The sequence below is a fragment of the Lipophrys pholis genome, assembly GCF_963383615.2.
Source record: "Lipophrys pholis genome assembly, chromosome: 10".
Classification (NCBI taxonomy): Eukaryota; Metazoa; Chordata; class Actinopteri; order Blenniiformes; family Blenniidae; genus Lipophrys; species Lipophrys pholis.
In genome coordinates, this window is record NC_137640.1 from 29,549,416 (window position 1) to 29,568,314 (window position 18,899).

Below are 18,899 nucleotides of genomic sequence, written 5' to 3' on the forward strand. Positions count from 1 at the left end.
GGTACTGTAATGTGTCCGGTACTATAATGTGTCCGGTAACGTGTCCGGTACTGTAATGTGTCCGGTACTATAATGTGTCCGGTTCTGTAATGTGTCTGGTACTGTAATGTGTCCGGTACTGTAATGTGTCCGGTAACGTGTCCGGTACTGTAATGTGTCCGGTACTATAATGTGTCCGGTTCTGTAATGTGTCTGGTACTGTAATGTGTCCCGTACTGTAATGTAATGTGTAACGTGCTTTAGGGAATTATCTTCCTGTTTGACTTTGGAAAAAATGTCTTACAGTCTTAAGAATAAACAGGAGAACTTTCAAAAAGTGTGCGGTCGATTTATCCATCACATTAAAAACAAAGACTGAGTTCAGCTGTTGAACCAACGTGGAGAAGAATAAGAGCATCTTCCCCCAAACTCCTCCCTGATTCTTGGGTCACTGGATGTTACAGCCAAGAAGCTTGTCAGGACTCATGATGTCTTCTGGACAGAAGAACTCTGTTAACCACCATGTTTGTTCTTCTTTTTCTTTTAAATTCAATAAAGATGTTGTAAAAAAAAAAAAAATTATATTCCTGATATGCCCCCAAGATATTGGATTGTTTTAGCGGGACCACGGAGACCTAGAACCTATCAGAACCAGCAGTAAAGGAAAGACAAACCAGACTTCCACACTACAAGTCACCATTGTGTTTAAGTTGCATGGTCAAAAAATGAGGATGAAAAAAAAATCATAAATCCCACTGGTGTATAAGTTGCATTTATTATTTTTAAGCCCAGATGTGACGACACTGCAAAGCCTGGAGCAGCACCTCACTTTTCATGCACCCACCTGTGAACGATTTCCTCCAGAACTCACTATTGATGCCTTCAGCACAGAAACTTCTCTTTTTCAGTTCCATATTCTTCTGTGTAGCTTTTCTCTACTGGTATTCTGCTTGTGCTCTCTGGAGGTCTCCCTGTGGGGCTGCAGCAGGATTCTGTTGTGACACAGCGCCATGTAGTGGTCACAGCTGGTATATACCAGGACATGGTGATTAATAAGTTGTCAGTCATGGTCCCACCTAAACAACTAAAAAAGTGTCACTTGTAGTCACAATGAGAGTGACCTGAAGACAACCCGCACTGATACTAGAAGAGAAACGTTTTGGCAGACTGAATTCATTTGTTAAAATCTGACATTTTATGGAATTATTGCGATTTATTTGATTAATTGTGACGGAGCAGAATTATGAGGGAGGAAGGCGCTCAGTGCTGCCTCTCACAACTAACTGATGGAGCTGCAGGACCTCATGGAGGACAGAGAGAGTCCAGCTCCACCCCACCAGGCCTTTTGAATGGGTTTGTTGGCGTGGCCACCCTCGCCTGCTGCCCCAGCATGCACCAGGTTCCTGGACGCCGCTCGCCACCGGACACATTGAACACCTTCAGCATCCTGCCACAAAGGTTGAAGGACCTCAAACGGGGACGGGGGACTTTCCTCTAGTGTTCAGTCCATTTCATTGTCAATATATACCCCAGATAGTTCTACTCCTCCACACTGCCCCCTTGGTGGAGAGGGGGGATGGGGACAGGGACGGGACGGGGACACAGACACAGACCCCCCCCCCAGGTCCTCCACCAGCTCCTCGGTCTTCACCACAGCAGATGGTTCTGCTCACACCAAGTGTGTTTCCTGATTCCAATAGTTTTGTAATTGAAGATGCAGGTGGAGGCCGTCTTGGTGGAGCTCTGCTCCCACACCTGACCTCCATGAAGCCTAATGAGAAGCACCAGGCTTAAATGGAGAGCCTGTCCGCCGCCATGCTGGATGAATGAAAAATGGATTTTGACAACGTGCCAGACCACCCGCACATGTTTCTGTCCCCCTGGGGCGAAGATGTGGGCTGGAACCACCGGACTGAGTTTCCACACTGTGGGGACTCTTGGGACGCGTTCAGCGACCAGCAGTACGCGGCCCTGACCTCCATCCTGGCCAAGATCAACTTGACCCTGACCCCCAGGGTCAAGTCCCGGGACGCGGCGGTGCAGGTGAACCCGAGGAAGGACGTGTCTGTGCAGTGCAGCATCGGCCCGAAGACCCTGTCGGCCATGAAGCTCGACCTGCTGGGCCGCCGGAGGAAGGAGCTCCGGGCCTCCGGCTTCCTGCTGGGCGCCGTGCGGTTCCCCCCCACCCTGGCCGTGTATTCGCCCATGGCGTACAGGAACGTGGCGTCCTACCTGGTGGAGGACAGCGACGACCCGCTCGAAGCGACGTGTGACACCGACCACAAGTGTGAAGACAGCGGGGCTGAGACGGAGGCGAGCCGGGAGGAGAGCCGGGAGCTCCGGGAGGAGAGCCGGGAGGAGCCGCAGACCTGGAGGATGAAGACCAGGAGCAGCTCTCGAGTGGACTTCCAGGTGAGTTCAGTTCCACGCCGGAGGAAAAGCAGCAGAGACTCTGGAGGCAGATTCCTCCTCCAGAACAAGAATAAAGTTCGGCACTCCAGAGTCCTGGCGAACTGAGTTACATGAGTTTTTGTTTTTTCTTCGGCCAGAAGAACTTTGTTCTGCTGTGCCAACCGTCCTGACGGAAGTATGTCGGTGCTGCGCATGCGTGTGCCCCGCAGCTCGTTTATATGGGCCGATGCACCTGAACGCATCACTGAAAGCTTTTATTGAACCAAAGTGTAGAATATATATATAGAATGTCATCTACAATGAACAACATAACAATAGTTAGGCTACGAGGTCAAAACCACAAGTTCAATGTTTATACAGAACAAAATGGACACAATAGGAAAAATGTAAAATACATGCATGCATAGGGGCTTTTAAAGTGAAGAATTTACACGGACAGAAAAGATAAGATAAGATGCAGTGGTACAACAGGATAGTAAAGAGAGAGAAGCACACAGCAGAAACAAAAAGCAGATAAAAATACAATATAACAGAAGAATATACACATGGTGCCTATAAGTGTGGACATGTACAGAATATGGGGGTGGATGTATTTTACATAGTAAATACGTTCTTATAGATTATTATAGTTATTGCACCACTTCTTGCCCAGTTGCAGTGGAGTGATATTGTCCGGTGGTGGTGTGCAGTGGTCTACTGGGAGCAGGCTTGGTTAAACAGTCTGACTGCAGCAGGGAGGAAGGACCGGCGGAGTCTCTCCTTCAGACACCGCGGGTGGAGAAGCCTGTCACTGACGGAGCTGCCCAGTGATGTGACGGTACCATGTAGGGGGTGGGAGACGGTCTCCATCAGGGATGAAAGCTTCTTCATCATCCTCCTGTCTCCCACCACCTCCACAGGGTCCAGGGGGCAGCCCAGGACAGAGCTGGCCTTCCTCACCAGTTGGTTCCTGTCTGCAGCCGGAGTGCTGCTGCTCCAGCAGACCACTCCATAGAAGATGGCTGATGCCACCACTGAGTCATTAAAGGTCCTCAGGAGCGCCCCCTGCAGTCCAAAGGACCTGAGTCTCCTCAGCAGATGGAGTCTGCTCTGGCCCTTCTTGTAGAGAGCCAAACCAGAGCTCCTTTAAATCTGTACTCTACCATTGATTTTCCCAATCATGTTTAACAAGTTTCTGGCTTTATTTTTTAGCATTTTGAGGGATTAAATGTAAGAATGAGTTGTGAAAGGCATAAAATGAGGTTTGACTTTCGAGTATTTTGCTTTGTGTATAAATAAATTGACCAAGTATAATATTGTTGATTAGGAGGTCATGGTGAGTTTCCGTCAAGACTAAGATATCATTTAGTAGAAAGCCAGTCATGAATATCAGACCATAGAACTTGTTCAGTGGTTTCTTCTTTTAATTGAAAGAATTACTGGTTTCAAAACCCAATGTTTGCCTCAGCAGAGCCGGCGCTGGGTCCATTCATTCAATACCTTTAAAATGGAGTTCTGTCAATTTGGGGGAATAGGAAAGTTTAAATAATGGGATCGTAATAGAAGTCTTTAGTGTTGGGACATTTAATTTTTATGATTAATGGATTTGAGATCTGATTTCAATGTTTTCCTAAAGTTGTCAGGAGTGACACTCCAGTCGCCCCTTGTGGTTAAAACCAGAGCAACATGGCGGCTCGGACACTTATTTTTAGTGAAACAGGTCAGTGAAATAAGCTGTGCAGTTAAAGTTCAAACGCTGCTTCACAGATGTGTGGCTGCTGTGAGGGGGCGGGGCCTGTCGTGAGGGGCGGGGCCTGTCGCGAGGGGGCGGGGCCTGTGAGGTCGATGACTTCTTCTCAGAGTATGAACTCTCCTGCTGGCTGACGTCACAACCGAACTTGTCTTGTTCTTATGGGTTCTTGTGGAGTCTGCAGGGGCCTCCGTCACCCTGCTGGTTGGAGTTGAGTTTTAAACCGACGTGTCATTTAGTCCAAGTTCAGATTCTCTTCCTGGTGGTGTTTTCTGTCCCAACTTGACCCCCTATTGTTGCCGGCAGACTTGATGTTTAGACCAGTTTATTCCACGTGAAGAAAAATAAATTGAAGTTTGACTGAATTCATGAATTTGCTTTTCTCCACCAGTTTCTGGAACAGAAGTACGGATATTATCACTGCAAAGACTGCAACCTCCGCTGGGAGAGTGCCTACGTGTGGTGTATTGCAGGAACCAGTAAGGTAATCTGATTTCACTTGTGGATTAAAATGTGCAAATCCCGTTGCTCTTGTTCACCTCAAGCGCATTGAGCAGTTTTATGCCCCAGAACTCTTGTCAAGCCGTCATCTTGTGGCGTGACCGAGTCTGAATGTTGTCTTCCAGGTTTACTTCAAACAGTACTGCAGGAGATGCCAGAAGGGCCTCAATCCGTACACTGTTGAGGACATCAAATGTTCTGTAAGAATGCAGCTCCTTCACTGCTTCAGTTTGAACGGTCGTCATGACGATTGTCCTTTCCTCCTCAGGCCTGCAAAAAGCAGCGCTGCCTGTGCGAACAAACACAACGGCACATCGACCCCAAACGACCCCACAGACAGGACCTGTGTGGCCGGTGCAAAGACCGACGGCTTTCCTGTGACAGCACATTCAGCTTCAAATACATCGTGTGAAGAACGTCAGAGCTTCATACCTGCAGCAGCGTCCTGGAATCAATGCTCCAGAACTTTATTCTGTGGTATGAGTCACAAATAAACAGTTGATCATCCATTTTGTTTCAGGATCGTTTTTTTTCTTTTCTGGTCCTGTTCTGGAGAGGGTCGGCTGGAAAAATAGAAATGTCAAACTGAGGACGGACAAATGTCCTTTCACCACCGTACAATGTAAAGAGACCATTTTTGGCTCTTTATTAATAATTGTGTTAAACTGTCTGGGGAGTTTTGATTTCCTGCATGTTTTCAATATAAATGTCTGAATGTCTCGACATCCAGTTTGTAAGGGAACTTCACACGATCGGTGTAACTGCAGGACTCTGGTCCTCCAGTTTGGTCCTCCAGGGTGGGAGTTCCTGCTTCAGATGGGTTTTCCATCGTTCCCTGAAGTTTCCCCTTCAGACTGTCTGACATCAGACCTGTACCTTTGCTGATGAAGAGGGGAGGGTCTCGTGACGTAGTGGTTCATAGTCCAAACCAATGTTTGGGCTTGAGTTGGACACCTGACAGAGCTGGGGTCACAGCGCCACCTAGTGGTGGAACTCTGACGATCAGCTGAACACTCCGTGTGAACGTCAGGTCAGCACAATAGAACGTTCAAATCTTTAAAAATAACTTGATCAACAGTTTCAATCTCGAATTAAACTGGAAACTGTCATGTCAGATGATCGCGTCCTTATCAAAACCCCGAAGTGAAACCTTTTCTAATGATGTGGTCGGGTTTGCGTTTTGAGAGGGTCAAAGACACTCGAGTGTATTAGTGATGCTCCACAGAACAAACTAACCAAATGACCTGAATGGAATCCAGTAGGACATGTTTGATTTGACATGTTACAATACCCCAGGTGTTATATTTAATAATAGTCACAGGAGAATAGACGCAATAACCTTCAAGAAGCCACGATGGTTCAAAAAGTACGCCTCCTTTCCATTTTCCAGGAATTAATGTTCTCGGTTATAGATGGACAGTTTGTCTGTTGCGTATTCGTCTGGGGGTATTGGGCATATGGTTTGCGTTGTGAAAACCTATTTTCCTCTGATATTTTAAACTTCTTTTCTAAACAGCTGATCGAGTTTATATTGTTCCGTGTGTGTGAATGAGAAGCGAATTAAGAGCACAACAAACCAAAGGAAGAAGCAGTTTGCTGCTCGAGTATAAAGAAAAGCAGTTTTCATTCATGTTTACTCAAACATCAGTCCTCACAGCTTCACTCATCACGTCATCTCCATAGTTCTACAGACATGACGCGACAAAACAGCATCTTTTGTTCAGGTCTAAAATTATCATTGCGCAAAACCTGCTGTGACATTTCAGGCATCTTTTTGTCCACAGGGAGCGGAGCTCCTCGTGGACAGAGCGTCTCGGCCTTATTGATTGGCCAGACCACTCTTACTGTGAGCAGCCTCCCTTCCAGCTGTCCGGCTCAGAGCCAATCCGTGGCATCAGTATGACTCAGTGAGTCTCTTTAAGTCGCCACGATGTCTCCATCACACCCCCCGGTCACCGGATCCTCTGCAGTGTCCTATTGGTGACTGAGCGCCGCTGGGGAGTCATTTTACGCATCAGCATCCACAGGTACACAAGCCACTGTGGAGATTCTCCGTCCTCCTGTTGCGCCATGGAGAACTCCAGCCTGCTGGGAGGCAGCGTGCAGAGTGCCGGCCTGGTCAACGCTCAGTCAGACACTTTGAGGCGAGTTGTGCCTTCTTCGGTGGACGCGGTCATGAGTGGATTAGGAGTGGTCGGTAAAGCTGTCTTCCGTGAAGGCAGCGCGTTTGAGGCTGCAGCTGGAGCAGCGTTCATGGGGGCTCCGCCAACGGAATCCCTTCACCTGGTGCCTGCATTTTGGGATTCCCCGCTGAGTCACGGAATCAACGTGTTTGTGGGACTGGTGCTCTGCTTCACCATGCTGGGGCTGGGCTGCACGGTGGAGGTTAGTCAGCTTGGAGAACATATCCGCAGACCGATCGGGGTGCTGCTGGCTTTAGTGTGTCAGTTTGTGATCATGCCCCTGGTGGCCTTTCTTTTGGCTTTAGCCTTCTCTCTGGACGATGTAGCTGCGATGGCCGTTCTCCTCTGTGGCTGCTGTCCTGGAGGGAACTTATCAAACATCATGTCGCTGCTGGTGCACGGAGAAATGAACCTCAGGTAGATTTTCTGTTCGACTGAACCTGTACTGAGTTTTGAGAGGTTGATGTATCCAACACTTAACCAAGGGTTGCGCGTCTCACAGTTCCCCAAACATTTACGCACGGAGACCACAGCTATGTTATCTTTACGCATGATAAAGTTCTGAATGTGGTTTTGAAGGGTTCTGATATTTTACAAACTTGACTAAACTGATCACAATCTGTGAACAAACACCACGTTCACTGAACTAACGGCGAGCCGTTATTCTTCTCTCCTCAGCATCATCATGACCATCTCTTCCACCCTGCTGGCTCTCGTTCTGATGCCACTCTGTCTGTGGATCTACAGTAGAGCCTGGATCAACACTCCTGTGGTCAATCTCATGCCCTTCGGGGCCATCATCCTGACCCTGTGCAGCACTCTGATCCCCATCGGTCTTGGCGTGTTGCTGAGGTACCGCTACACACGTACGGCTGACATTGTTTTAAAGGTATGAGCTTCTTTTCGAACTGAATGATGACTTAATGACTTTATCCAGTTTGGATCAGTTGGCGAGTCTCAAGGCGAAGAGACTAAAGCCTTGCGTAAAAGCGCAGTGCGTAAATTTCGGTGCCGCTGACCAAAGGACGGGTGACATCAGCGCGTGAGGAGGAGCTGCTCTCTGCTATTTCTGATAAAAGCCACAAACGAGGGAGGGTCACATCATCCGAGGACGCAGGAACGTCATAGCTTACACAGACGCACTGATAGGTGATGGGGATTGTGGTTCTCCGGTTGATTGAGCTCTAAAGGGCTCGATGTTTGAATTATTCTATTTCTAAAATAATGACAAAAAATGTGTGAAATTATTCACGAATGGACCAAACATGCCATATCAAACATTTATTGGTTATATGGACTAATAAAGGCAACATGAAACAGAGTGCTCCACAAATGATTAAACAAAACAGATAATCTCAGTTTATCAGAATGATCTAATCTCTGGTCGTATAATGTTTTAACTATTTACAGTGAAACCAAGCTCAGAGAATCACGCGCCCAAATAGATGAAAAGTGCAACAAAAAGAAGAGAAAAACAGAATCCAGTTCTGAAAATCATTTGCAACTTTTTTTTCTTCCAATTTCTTCATCGATTCCTTGTTTTAAATGGCATTGTCCTCCTCCTCCTGCTCCTCCTGCTCCTCCTGCTCCTCCTGCTCCTCCTCCTCCTCCTCCTGCTCCTCCTCCTCCTCCTCCTCATCCTGCTCCTCCTCCTCCTCCTCCTCCTCCTCCTCCTCCTCCTGCTCCTCTTCCTCCTGCTCCTCCTCCTCATCCTGCTCCTCCTCCTGCTGCTCAGTGCTCCCAGACATACACTGCTTATAGTTGAGCAATGAACAAAGAGTATAAACAAACAATCAATCAATCAATCAATCGATCAATCAATCAGTCCTGTTTGGGCTCCAGCGGTTCTCTTGTCTGTAATCTCAGCCACAGCAGAAGGTCAGAGGACAAACAGCTCAGATTGATTAATCTCTCAATTTAAGATGTTTTATGTTTGTCAGCCGATGGAAATAAAGTAGGAAAGAAGAATCTCAAGAAGACAAAGAAACAGTGACTCTCATTTCAGCAACTAAAAGGAAAGCCTGAGGTTAATAAATACCAGTAACAATAACTACTACTATACATTATAAACATTATATTTCCCTGTGAACCAAATCCTGCAGTGAAAATGAAATCTCTCTACTGTCACATCTTATCAGAAGGAAAAGAAAGAGACTTTAACAAAACGGATCCTCATGAATGTAAAGGTGAACTGGAACTCACTGGGTGTTATAATTAAGTGGCGTTATGTTTGTGCCTCAGTCAGGAGCGCTGGAGAAAATGTCCAAAGTCATGTAACAATGACAACATGGACGAGTCACTGTAACGTCACTGCTCACGGTGACAGTCTGACTATTCTCACAGCTGAAGACCCCGATGGTGATCTGCTGCTTCCTCAACTATTCAAGGTTAAAGGGACAATATTGTGGTACTACTATGGTGCAGTAGTCAATGTAATTGCTGCATTTCATACACTTGTCTCACATCTTGTCTCACTTGATGTGAGACATATTTACATATGTTAATATTATTCCTCACATGAAACAAAAGATTCCCGTTTACAAGCTGTTTTATTTGATCTCTGCTGAGAAGCATTGTTAAAACACTGTACATGTTTATCTGTACTTGTGTGAATGCACATGTGCAGTACCTCACCCAGTCCGCTGGTCTCTGCAGGCGTCCCTGTGGTCTCTGCTGGTCACCCTGCTGATGCTCTTCATCCTGACGGCAGCCATGTTGGGGCCGGAGCTGCTCTCCACCATCCCGCCCTCCGTCTACGTGGTGGCCGTGCTGATGCCCCTGTGTGGCTACGCCGCGGGCTACGGCCTGGCGGTGCTCTTTGACCTACCCCCCAACAGCCGGAGGTCTGTGTCCCTGGAGACCGGGTGCCAGAACGTGCAGCTGTGCACCGCCATCCTGAAGCTGGCCTTCCCCCCTCAGCTGATGGGAGGGATGTACATGTTCCCACTGCTCTACGCTCTGTTCCAGGCCGCCGAGGCCGGCGTCTTCATCCTGGCCTACCGGGTGTACAGGAAGAAGGTCCTGCATAAAGCCGACCCTGCGGTGGACGGTGAAGACATCACGTATCAGCGGTTTCACGATGATGAAGACTTTGATTCGTCTTATGGTGCGGTGACAGTCAGCGACCCGAACACCATCATGCTGGACCCCTGTCCCCCCGAGCCCACGGCTGTGTGAAGGAACACAGCAGAAGCAGCTCTTCTTCCTCACGCAGGAGTGAAGGTGGATTCAGCATCCAGATTCATCATTCAAAGAAAAACTGCTTAAAAAGAGAGAGAATATTTATCACTGAACACGACTGCAAAAGAAGCTTCATGACATCGGTATCGCTCACATCTCGTAACCACTGATGTCTTTTATTGTGACGGGAAAACTGTGTGTGTGTGTGTGTGTGTGTGTGTGTGTGTGTGTGTGTGTGTGTGTGTGTGTGTGTGTGTGTGTGTGTGTGTGTGTGTGTGTGTGCTATGATAAAACCAATTGGAGGGTAAAACTAAGAAACGTTTTGTTTGAAACACAGATTGAGAAGACGATGTATGATGAGAGTGACAGACGCTGAGTCATGATATAAAATGAGGTTAATTGAAAACCACGACTGGAACATGATGAGTTGTAGAGTTGATCTGAAACCACTTGTCCAAATGAAACGGTTTCTAACTCGTCCCTCCATGAAGCCAAAGGTTGAAGCGAAGAGCGACGCTGCAGGTCTGCTTCAGTCTGTGTTTCACTGTTGTACCAACGTTCTGGTCCCAGGACCAGGACCACATGTCCTGGTCCTGGGGTCCTGCCTGGCTCTGATGAGGCCCTGTGTTGATACACACCTGACCAATGAGTGGCTCCATTGAGCCTTTGATTGAGTTGGGTTGGACCAGGACCAAGAGGACCAGGACCCAGGACCAGTTGGACCAGGACCAGGAACCACAACCAAGAGGACCAGGACCAGTTGGGTGGACCAGGACCCAGGACCAGTTGGACCAGGACCAGGAACCAGGACCAAGAGGACCAGGAGTTTGCAGCTCTGCATTAAAGTCATACATCACATTAAATCAGCTGAACCATTTGTTTGTCTTGTGAAGAAGAGAATTAAAGATGTCAGAGACCAGCAGGCTTCTTTTGTCATGTTGTGAAGAGTCTGATCATCAGTGGTCTTTATTTGTCCCCCTGAGACCGAGACGCTTCCATGAGCAGAGTAACCCTGAGTAACCCTGAGTAACCCTTAAAGAAACACCAAGTGGGACTTTAACAATGACGTCTTCTTGACCGCAGGGATCCAACACAAGATCCGGGGTCTGAATAACCTTAGAAAGTCTTTTGAAAGATTCAAAAGGAGCTGATTGGACGGTTCCTTCTTGTATCGTATTTACGTGACACATTTAGAATAACCTGTCCTCATCAACCCACCGTCGCTCTTCATTTTCTCTTGTCGTACTTTGAACCGTCGGAGGATCAGTGTTTCTGCTGTGCTGCAGTTGTCTTGGTACCTGGGCTCTTTAGTGTCCAATGCTCGTTCAGAAAACCAAGAAACAACAATAAAAACGTTGTTTCGCTTCTCAGGACAGAAGAATTTAAACTCGTTTTTCTTTTCTCAAAATTGAGCAAAAATACTTCTTATTATAAAGTATAATCATTCTGAGTCAGTTTGACTTTGTTGTTTTGGACGAAACCTGCCGTAAAGTCATTTGACTCACTGGAGGTACTACTCGTGTTCTACCTCGCTGATACTGCCATCTTTCATTCAGTTGTATCATAAGTTCCTGCGTTCATGTGTAACTTGGCCTCCGTGTATTCAGAGGAAGTTACACTGTACCTGATGAGTACTTTTCAGAGTATCATCTGCAAAATGCAGAATGTTGGGACACGTTCCTGAAAGAGACGAAGCTGAAGCTGATCAGGTTCATTCCACACAGGACTCGCGTCATCGGCGGCCATCTTGTATTGAGTCTGAACGAGCTCCTCCAGGTCTACTTCTCCCCGTCCTGTTGGACTTCAACCCAAACTGTGGTGTGGACACGACGTCCAGGTTCAGGGAAATTGTCTTTGCCCAGGTCTTTTCAGACATAGAAGAAGAAGAAGATCCTCGGCAGTGAGAAGCAGTGCAGAGTGACCAACAACACCCGGCTGTAAAGCCGACGGAGGAAAAGTGGAGGCAAGAAGGAGAAGCTCAGTTTTATCAGTGACGAGTTTGAAAGGAGGAAAACCAGGATTTGATCTTCAGGTGGACGGGGAGGAGGATCTCGCTGTTCTTTGGCTTTGGGTTGGTGGAGATGAGAACCAGGAGGCAGAACCTGAGTCCAGTAAAGTGTGAAGGACTGAATGATTAGTCCCGGTAGGACTGTCAACACCCGGTGCAGCAGATGATCAGTCAGTGTTTTTGATATTGGCAGATTAAAGAGATGCTGAATAAAGGTTGAGTTGTTGTGAGTGTTGAACCAAACACTTGATCAGAGACGGAAAAGTCAGTCGCAGTGAGACGAAGAGAGAAAAAGTCCATTTGATGGCCAAGGAGGAAGTGCTGGTGACGGTGCCGACACTGGATGATGTCATAATGTGGTGCTCAACGTAACATGGAAAGCAGCATGAGGAGGAGCTTCATGAAGTTGGTTTGTGGATGGGAGGGATTTTTTAGCGGGTCGGACTCTGTCGTGCAGGAGAACTGGTGATGGAGGAGCTGAGCACTCTGAGGGCTTCAGGCAGGAAGAAGAGCAGCAGAAGCACTGGAAGCTCTCACCTCCAACCTGCAGCTGCAGCCTTCCAGACACTCACCAGACACCGTCACTGCCAGGAGGATACTACTCCCATTACTCTCTGGATGTCAGGATCCTAAATCTCTGAAGAAGATGCAGTTCTACATACCAAGTATTTCTATTCTATTCCAGCACGCGGTTCATTTTAATTGATCGAAATCTTATTTTCATCTTCCAGTTGTCCCCACCTACCCTTCCTGTCCAGCTGTGTGGCAGCAGCTCAGTCTGACCCTGCAGCTACAGGGAGTGAAGATCCTCCCAGATCTCAATGAAAAGCTGATGAGTGGCACAAGATGGCTGCACCTGGAGGAGCTGCCAGCTTCCCTCCAGTCCGCCTGGTCCTCGTCCCTGAAGGTCCAGGAACCCCACATGAAAAGAGGGAGAGAAGACAAACGATATCATCCCTCCAGCCAGCAGCTCCCTCCTTTCAGAGGCAGATGATCTTTCACTGATGTCCGTTGTTCCAGTGCTGCTTCCTTCTTTGATTTCAGTGGAGGAACAGCTGCAGAGTGACAGGACGTCCCTCTGTCCCTCTGTCCCCGAGCAGTGAGGAGTTAGACGGTGGCAGAGCGGAAGGGCGAAGGCAGCAGAGAGCCAGTGACCGAGACCCCCGCAGTGCAGTGTGTGTGTGTGTGTGGGGGGGGGGGGGGGGGGGGGGGGGGGGGATAATAATTCTGTAATAATGTGACAAATGTTCACCTCATTATGTAATAACGCAGCATTATGTAATAACGCAGCATTATGTAATAACGCGTTACAAACTGCAGCAGTTAATACAAGATGTGGGTGTTCCACTCTTTTTTTTTTGAAAACGTAGGTTCGGTGCATTATATAATAAATGTAGTTTATCAGTATACATGGTTGTATGTTTAATAAAGTTTCAATTAACCTAGAATTAAATGTCCCTTTGCTTTTGCTCACTTCCTGCCGTCAGGAGGAATGAAGGACTGACTCCAGGTCAGACTGACTCAGACCAGCTGCCATTGGGGCTGGTAGAGGTTAAAGTTACAAGACAACCACACATTTCTATTTTCTTGAAGAAATGAAACCCGATTGTTGGTGCCACCGAGTGCATTTAATCATTTAACCCACATTTTTTGATAACTGGCTCTATATTGTGGAAGTTACTCCATAATGAGTTGAAATGGATTACTTTACATTAATGCCCTCTTCCAATGTTCTAGCCAGTGAGCTGTGCCACGCAGCCTCACTCTGCTGCTGAAGCTCCGCCTCTGGCGTTCAACAAAGGTGGAATAGAACGGAAATGAAGTCTGGAACTATAGTTCTATGAATCCTGGAGGACCATCGCAGCATTAAGCCACTCGGATTCCTCACAGCCTTGGCCTTTGGTTCAGCAGGAGGCTGCACATCATCTTCAAACACCAGAAATCCTAAACTGTCCACGTGGGACTTTACTGGTAAGAAGTTGACCTGCAGATGTACGAGACCCAGAGACCCAGAGCTGAAGTACCACCTCCGACGGTCAGGATTTGTAGAACCTGAACCATTTTGTTTTATTGATTCAGGCGGCCTCCTTGTGGTTCTGGAATGTTTCGTTTCACTTGTTGGTGTTTATCCATCACAGAGGATGAATGTAAGGACAACAGTTCCTCTCTAACTTTTTGGGTTTTAACAGTTTTTTCCTAAACGATGCTGTATTTGCAGGATGAGTATCGCAGCACTCCATGACCTGGACTCATACATACAATCTGCCAGAGCTTCTGCCGTTTGATTGGATGATAGAAAACACTCGCTCCGCACTGCGGAAAACGATCCAACCCATGTAATCCAAAGCTCATACCACAATGTTCTTTACAAAGATGGCCGCCTTCAAATGGAAGATAAAGAGGCTTTCTACCAGTGGAAGGAAATAATCAAGAATGTGATCAACACTGATTCTTCATAATGACTGGAGGCTGTGATTATTTGGTATGCTTAGGATTTTATTCATCCAGAAAAAAGGCTGGTATGTGAGTGGAGGAAAAGCAAAATGCAGCTCTACATCAAAACATCTTCCTGGTAAATGTCATTAAACAGAAATTGAAACCAGACGAGGGGAAGAGGGCGCACAGGCTCTCTGAGGAATGAGTACAGTGACGGTTACAATGTGCCATGACAAGTTTTCCAAAGAGCATCCAGAGAACAGTTCATGTCCTGCAGTCACAGCAGCAAGTAGGGCCATTCTGAGAGCCGAGCCGTCGCCTGACCAACCCAACAAACCCTTACGTCTCCCATCGTAAGGCTTTAAGCAGAGCGTGTGCCGGAGCACCGTGCATCACAGTGGAGAGGAGGAATGCATATGGACATGGTCTGGCTGGACTGCTGGAGTCCTGCAGGAGATGGAGGCTACTGGTCATCTCCCACGCCCCCCCGAGAACCGGGCAGACCGCTGGTCTGGAACCAGCAGAGATCCGCACATGCATCTGGGAGGCCGCCATGGACCGAGGCAGCCTTTGGGAAAGTTTAGAAGTTTGTGTGATGTGGATGACAGACGGGTGAAGCGGATCATGAACGACTCAGATGTGGTCTTGGCTTTCTCTCATCACGTCAGCTTTATACATAACATCCTAATCGGATGAACAGTGCATTACACAAAAGTACAGGGGAAAAAATACTGGTTTTACACTATACATCTTCTAAAATATATACAGAGTAAAATAAGTTATGTTTCCATAATGAGCTATAGCCAGTCCGCACTCATACGCATTTGTGAGTGATACCAGAAGCTCCAGTATATGATCACACAGTCGAGTCTCTAAAGGCATCTACTTATTTGGTTAAAGAGTTTTTGTGAGAAGAAGGGGGCTCTCCTCTCACAACTGATCAATAAACAGATATATTTCTCTTTGTACACTCCCTGAAGGCAAACCACCCCCACAGGGTTACAATTACACGTTTAATATATCCTGACATTTACAACCTATGATGTTAGCTCTAATAAAAATACATTTCTCAAAAAAATATTCTTGCAGTGCCTGTTCTCTTTCGAGCATGCCTTTGAAAACCTTTGAGTTTTTTGTTTTAAACGAGTTTGCTTGTGAATCTTGAGGACGTGTCGCCACGCACATGACCTCTGCTCCGGGCCGTCTCGGGTGCGTTCACGTCGGTGCCGTGGGAAGGCCACCCCCACCCCCACCCCCCCCACCCCAAAACCCCCCCCTCCAACAAAACACAAAAATACAAGTCCCAAAAATAAAACTAAAACAGAGTAAGGTTATCTCCCTGTGCGCTCTCCAGGACACACCACATGACTTATTGCAATAGAATTTTGCAAGTTGGCTTAGTCTGGGAAAAGATATTAGCTTTAAGCATTCATATATGTAATAATATATCTTTATATATATTAAGAGTCACAGTTATTCCCACACATCCTTTAGCCCTTTATTGGTGGAGTCTGTCTTTCCCTCCTCCCCTCCCCGTCTACTGAAGTGAGGTGTGTGCAGAGCGGCCAGAAGGGGGCGGGGCCTCACAGTCCCATGCTCACTATGGTCCTGTGGGGGGGCGGGGCCTCACAGTCCCATGCTCACCATGGTGCTGTGGGGGGGCGGGGCCTCACAGTCCCATGCTCACCATGGTGCTGTGGGGGGGCGGGGCCTCACAGTCCGGTGCTCACCATGGTGCTGTGGGGGGCGGGGCCTCACAGTCCGGTGCTCACTATGGTGCTGTCGGGGGGCGGGGCCTCACAGTCCCGTGCTCACCATGGTGCTGTGGGGGGCGGGGCCTCACAGTCCGGTGCTCACCATGGTGCTGTGGGAGGGCGGGGCCTCACAGTCCTGTGCTCACCATGGTGCTGTGGGAGGGCGGGGCCTCACAGTCCCATGCTCACCATGGTGCTGTCGGGGGGCGGGGCCTCACAGTCCCGTGCTCACCATGGTGCTGTGGGGGGCGGGGCCTCACAGTCCGGTGCTCACCATGGTGCTGTGGGGGGCGGGGCCTCACAGTCCTGTGCTCACCATGGTGCTGTGGGAGGGCGGGGCCTCACAGTCCCATGCTCACCATGGTGCTGTCGGGGGGCGGGGCCTCACAGTCCCGTGCTCACCATGGTGCTGTGGGGGGCGGGGCCTCACAGTCCGGTGCTCACCATGGTGCTGTGGGGGGCGGGGCCTCACAGTCCTGTGCTCACCATGGTGCTGTGGGGCTGGACTGAGCAGGACTGAGCCTGACTCAGGGCCTCACGGATCTGCAGGTTGAGCTCCATGAGGCGAGTGCTGGCCTGAGAAAGGTCCCCGCTGGGGCCCACCACTGCCAGGCAGCCCGTCTGGCCCAGCGTCTGGTGCCGGAAGTAGATGTGCAGGAGCGTCTGGACCGCGTTGTCCGTCTCATTGCCGAAGATGTCATTGGGCCACAAAGACCTTTATGTAAAGGAGGAATGGAGAATTCAGACTATCAGCATTTCTTACTGATGGAACTTGATCATGAAAAACTAAATCAACTGTAAAATGCTAGTTTATCACAGATTGTCCTGAACTATGGAGGAGTTTCAAATGTCATAGTCATAGTCTGCTTTCAGCCTCCGTCTCCTGTCCTTTAATCCTTTTAGGTGAAGAGAAGACGTCTTTGTTATCGTCTTAATGTGGCGGCTCAGACTCGGGTCACAGGTTTCTGGGAATTTCACTGCTTTTTAACATCGCAACTTCATTTTGTGACAATAAATGGCATCACATATCCAGAACACTACAATCGAGCTACATTGAGTTTCTGTCTGCAGTGAGCATTCACTATGTTAATGCTACTTGCAGTTCAAAGCTCCACATTTGTTTGTTGTCACTGATTCCTCAAAGGACGAATCACAAACATGCATTCCTTTATGAAAACCTTTATGGAGAACATACGCCAGGAGACAAAACACAGTTAGAAATGTAGCGCGCCTTGCGGGTTCAGAAGGAATCCAGGAGGGTTTCCAGGCAGTGGCCAGTTTCATGAGCAGCCTGAAGACTCACCTGAAGACTTTGACCTGCGTGAGCGCGGCGCTGAAGTCTCTGCCTCGAAGCGTCTCGATCAGTGACTGGATGGCCGTCTCCGTGTTGCTGTGGGCGTTGTCGGACATGCACACGTCTTCCTGGACATCGCTGCCTACTTCTGCCTCTTTCAGGCAGCTTTCCAGGATGGTCAGTTCCTCAGACATGTTGGTGACCTTTGAACCAGAGGCACAATGGGATGTTTACTGCATTGACACTGTATGAGGAACGAGTTCATATCAACTAAGTGAAGGTCCGTCTTAATGCAGCCGAGAATCAACTGCAAAACAGTTTGTGTGGATTGAGACTATTTATCCAACCGCAGACTTCCTGTCCAGAGACTCAATGAGGCTGTTGAAGGCTAAACAGTTTAGAGATCTAATGAGATGAAGTGATTACATTAAATATTTGACAGTAAAACAGATTTAAAAGAACTTAAAAGATACAAACAGTAAATAAGATGCCAGCCAATGAAATAATATTTTGCGATCCCTGACCAAGTTTATAAAACAGAGCAGGAGTCATCAGGGTTTTCCAGTGGACAATCTAGAGACTGAGTCATGTGTATTTGTATAAACTCACCTTTACCTGACAAGACTAAATCAATTCCTTTGTTAATCTGACTAATTACCTACAATCTGTCTGGTTTGAATCTGTCTGGAGTTAATGAGTTACAACTAAAGTGATGTACTTTTTCCTGAATGATTATTTAGTTTTTCCATCAAGATAAATGATGAAAACTCAAAAACTAAATTCTGTCTTTGGTTCCATTTGTTTCACTGAGTCACTGCTATCAGGATCAACTGATTGATGAGCAAAGCACAGGAAGTTCTTCAGGATGAGCTCACTTTGCACATGATGGTGTCTTCTTGTGTAATTAAAAGGCCAGAAAATAGAGCGAGTGCAATCGTATAAACACCTCGAGACACTATTGATGGAAAACTGTTCTTAAAAAGGCGTCGGCGTCGCCACTGCCTCAGGAAACTTGCTTTTATCCACAATGACGGAATGTTCCTGAGTCGTTTCTATCGGTCTTTTATGGAGTCAGTTTATCGTTTTGCTCGGTTCGGTCAGAACTCCCTGAAAGAGAGAAACTCACTGGACCAAAAAGTAAAATGGTCCCGTCGTCTCATTGGTCTTTTTCAGCCTCCCTCTTCACTAAAGAGGTACAGAGGAGCTTCGTCAATCCTTAATAGTGACTCCCATCCTCTCCCAGCTCCTCCCCTCTGGACGGAGGTTTTAGGAACTGCTCTGTTCCTGTCGCCATCATTCAACTGAACAAGACCCAGTGACATTGCACTTGATCGTATTTATTCTATTTATACATTTTCAGCTGTATTTATTATCGTGACTCTTCACTGAATGTTCTTATCCTGGTTTTGTTTGTGACTGACTT

The 18,899-nt window shown here is 47.7% G+C and overlaps 3 protein-coding genes across 15 annotated transcripts in view; 2 read left to right on the top strand and 1 right to left on the bottom strand.

Annotated features, from left to right (window-relative positions):
• Positions 1-1,631: 1,631 nt before the first annotated feature.
• On the top strand, positions 1,632-5,128 carry zar1 (zygote arrest 1). Its single transcript, XM_080473035.1, has 4 exons — positions 1,632-2,391; positions 4,512-4,604; positions 4,747-4,821; positions 4,890-5,128. The coding sequence occupies exons 1-4, from the start codon at positions 1,813-1,815 to the stop codon at positions 5,031-5,033; spliced, it is 891 nt and encodes a 296-aa protein (XP_080329161.1). The 5' UTR covers positions 1,632-1,812; the 3' UTR covers positions 5,034-5,128.
• A 1,701-nt stretch (positions 5,129-6,829) lies between these two features.
• On the top strand, positions 6,830-9,981 carry slc10a4 (solute carrier family 10 member 4; the record flags this gene model as incomplete). The annotated part of the gene is made up of 3 exons (XM_080472757.1): positions 6,830-7,221; positions 7,483-7,693; positions 9,460-9,981. Exons 1-3 carry the CDS (start codon positions 6,875-6,877, stop codon positions 9,979-9,981), a joined length of 1,080 nt encoding a protein of 359 aa, XP_080328883.1. The 5' UTR covers positions 6,830-6,874.
• Positions 9,982-14,476: 4,495 nt separating this feature from the next.
• The window catches only part of fryl (furry homolog, like), an 82,153-nt gene continuing 77,730 nt past the window's right edge, over positions 14,477-18,899 (bottom strand). For all 13 annotated transcript variants that reach the window (XM_080472981.1, XM_080472986.1, XM_080472988.1 and 10 more), the window contains 2 exons: positions 17,486-17,679; positions 14,477-16,897 (listed from right to left, as the gene is read on the bottom strand). In XM_080472981.1, coding sequence (XP_080329107.1) covers positions 16,651-16,897; positions 17,486-17,679 — 441 coding nt within the window. In that variant the 3' untranslated portion in view covers positions 14,477-16,650. The remainder of the gene's footprint in view (positions 16,898-17,485; positions 17,680-18,899) is intronic.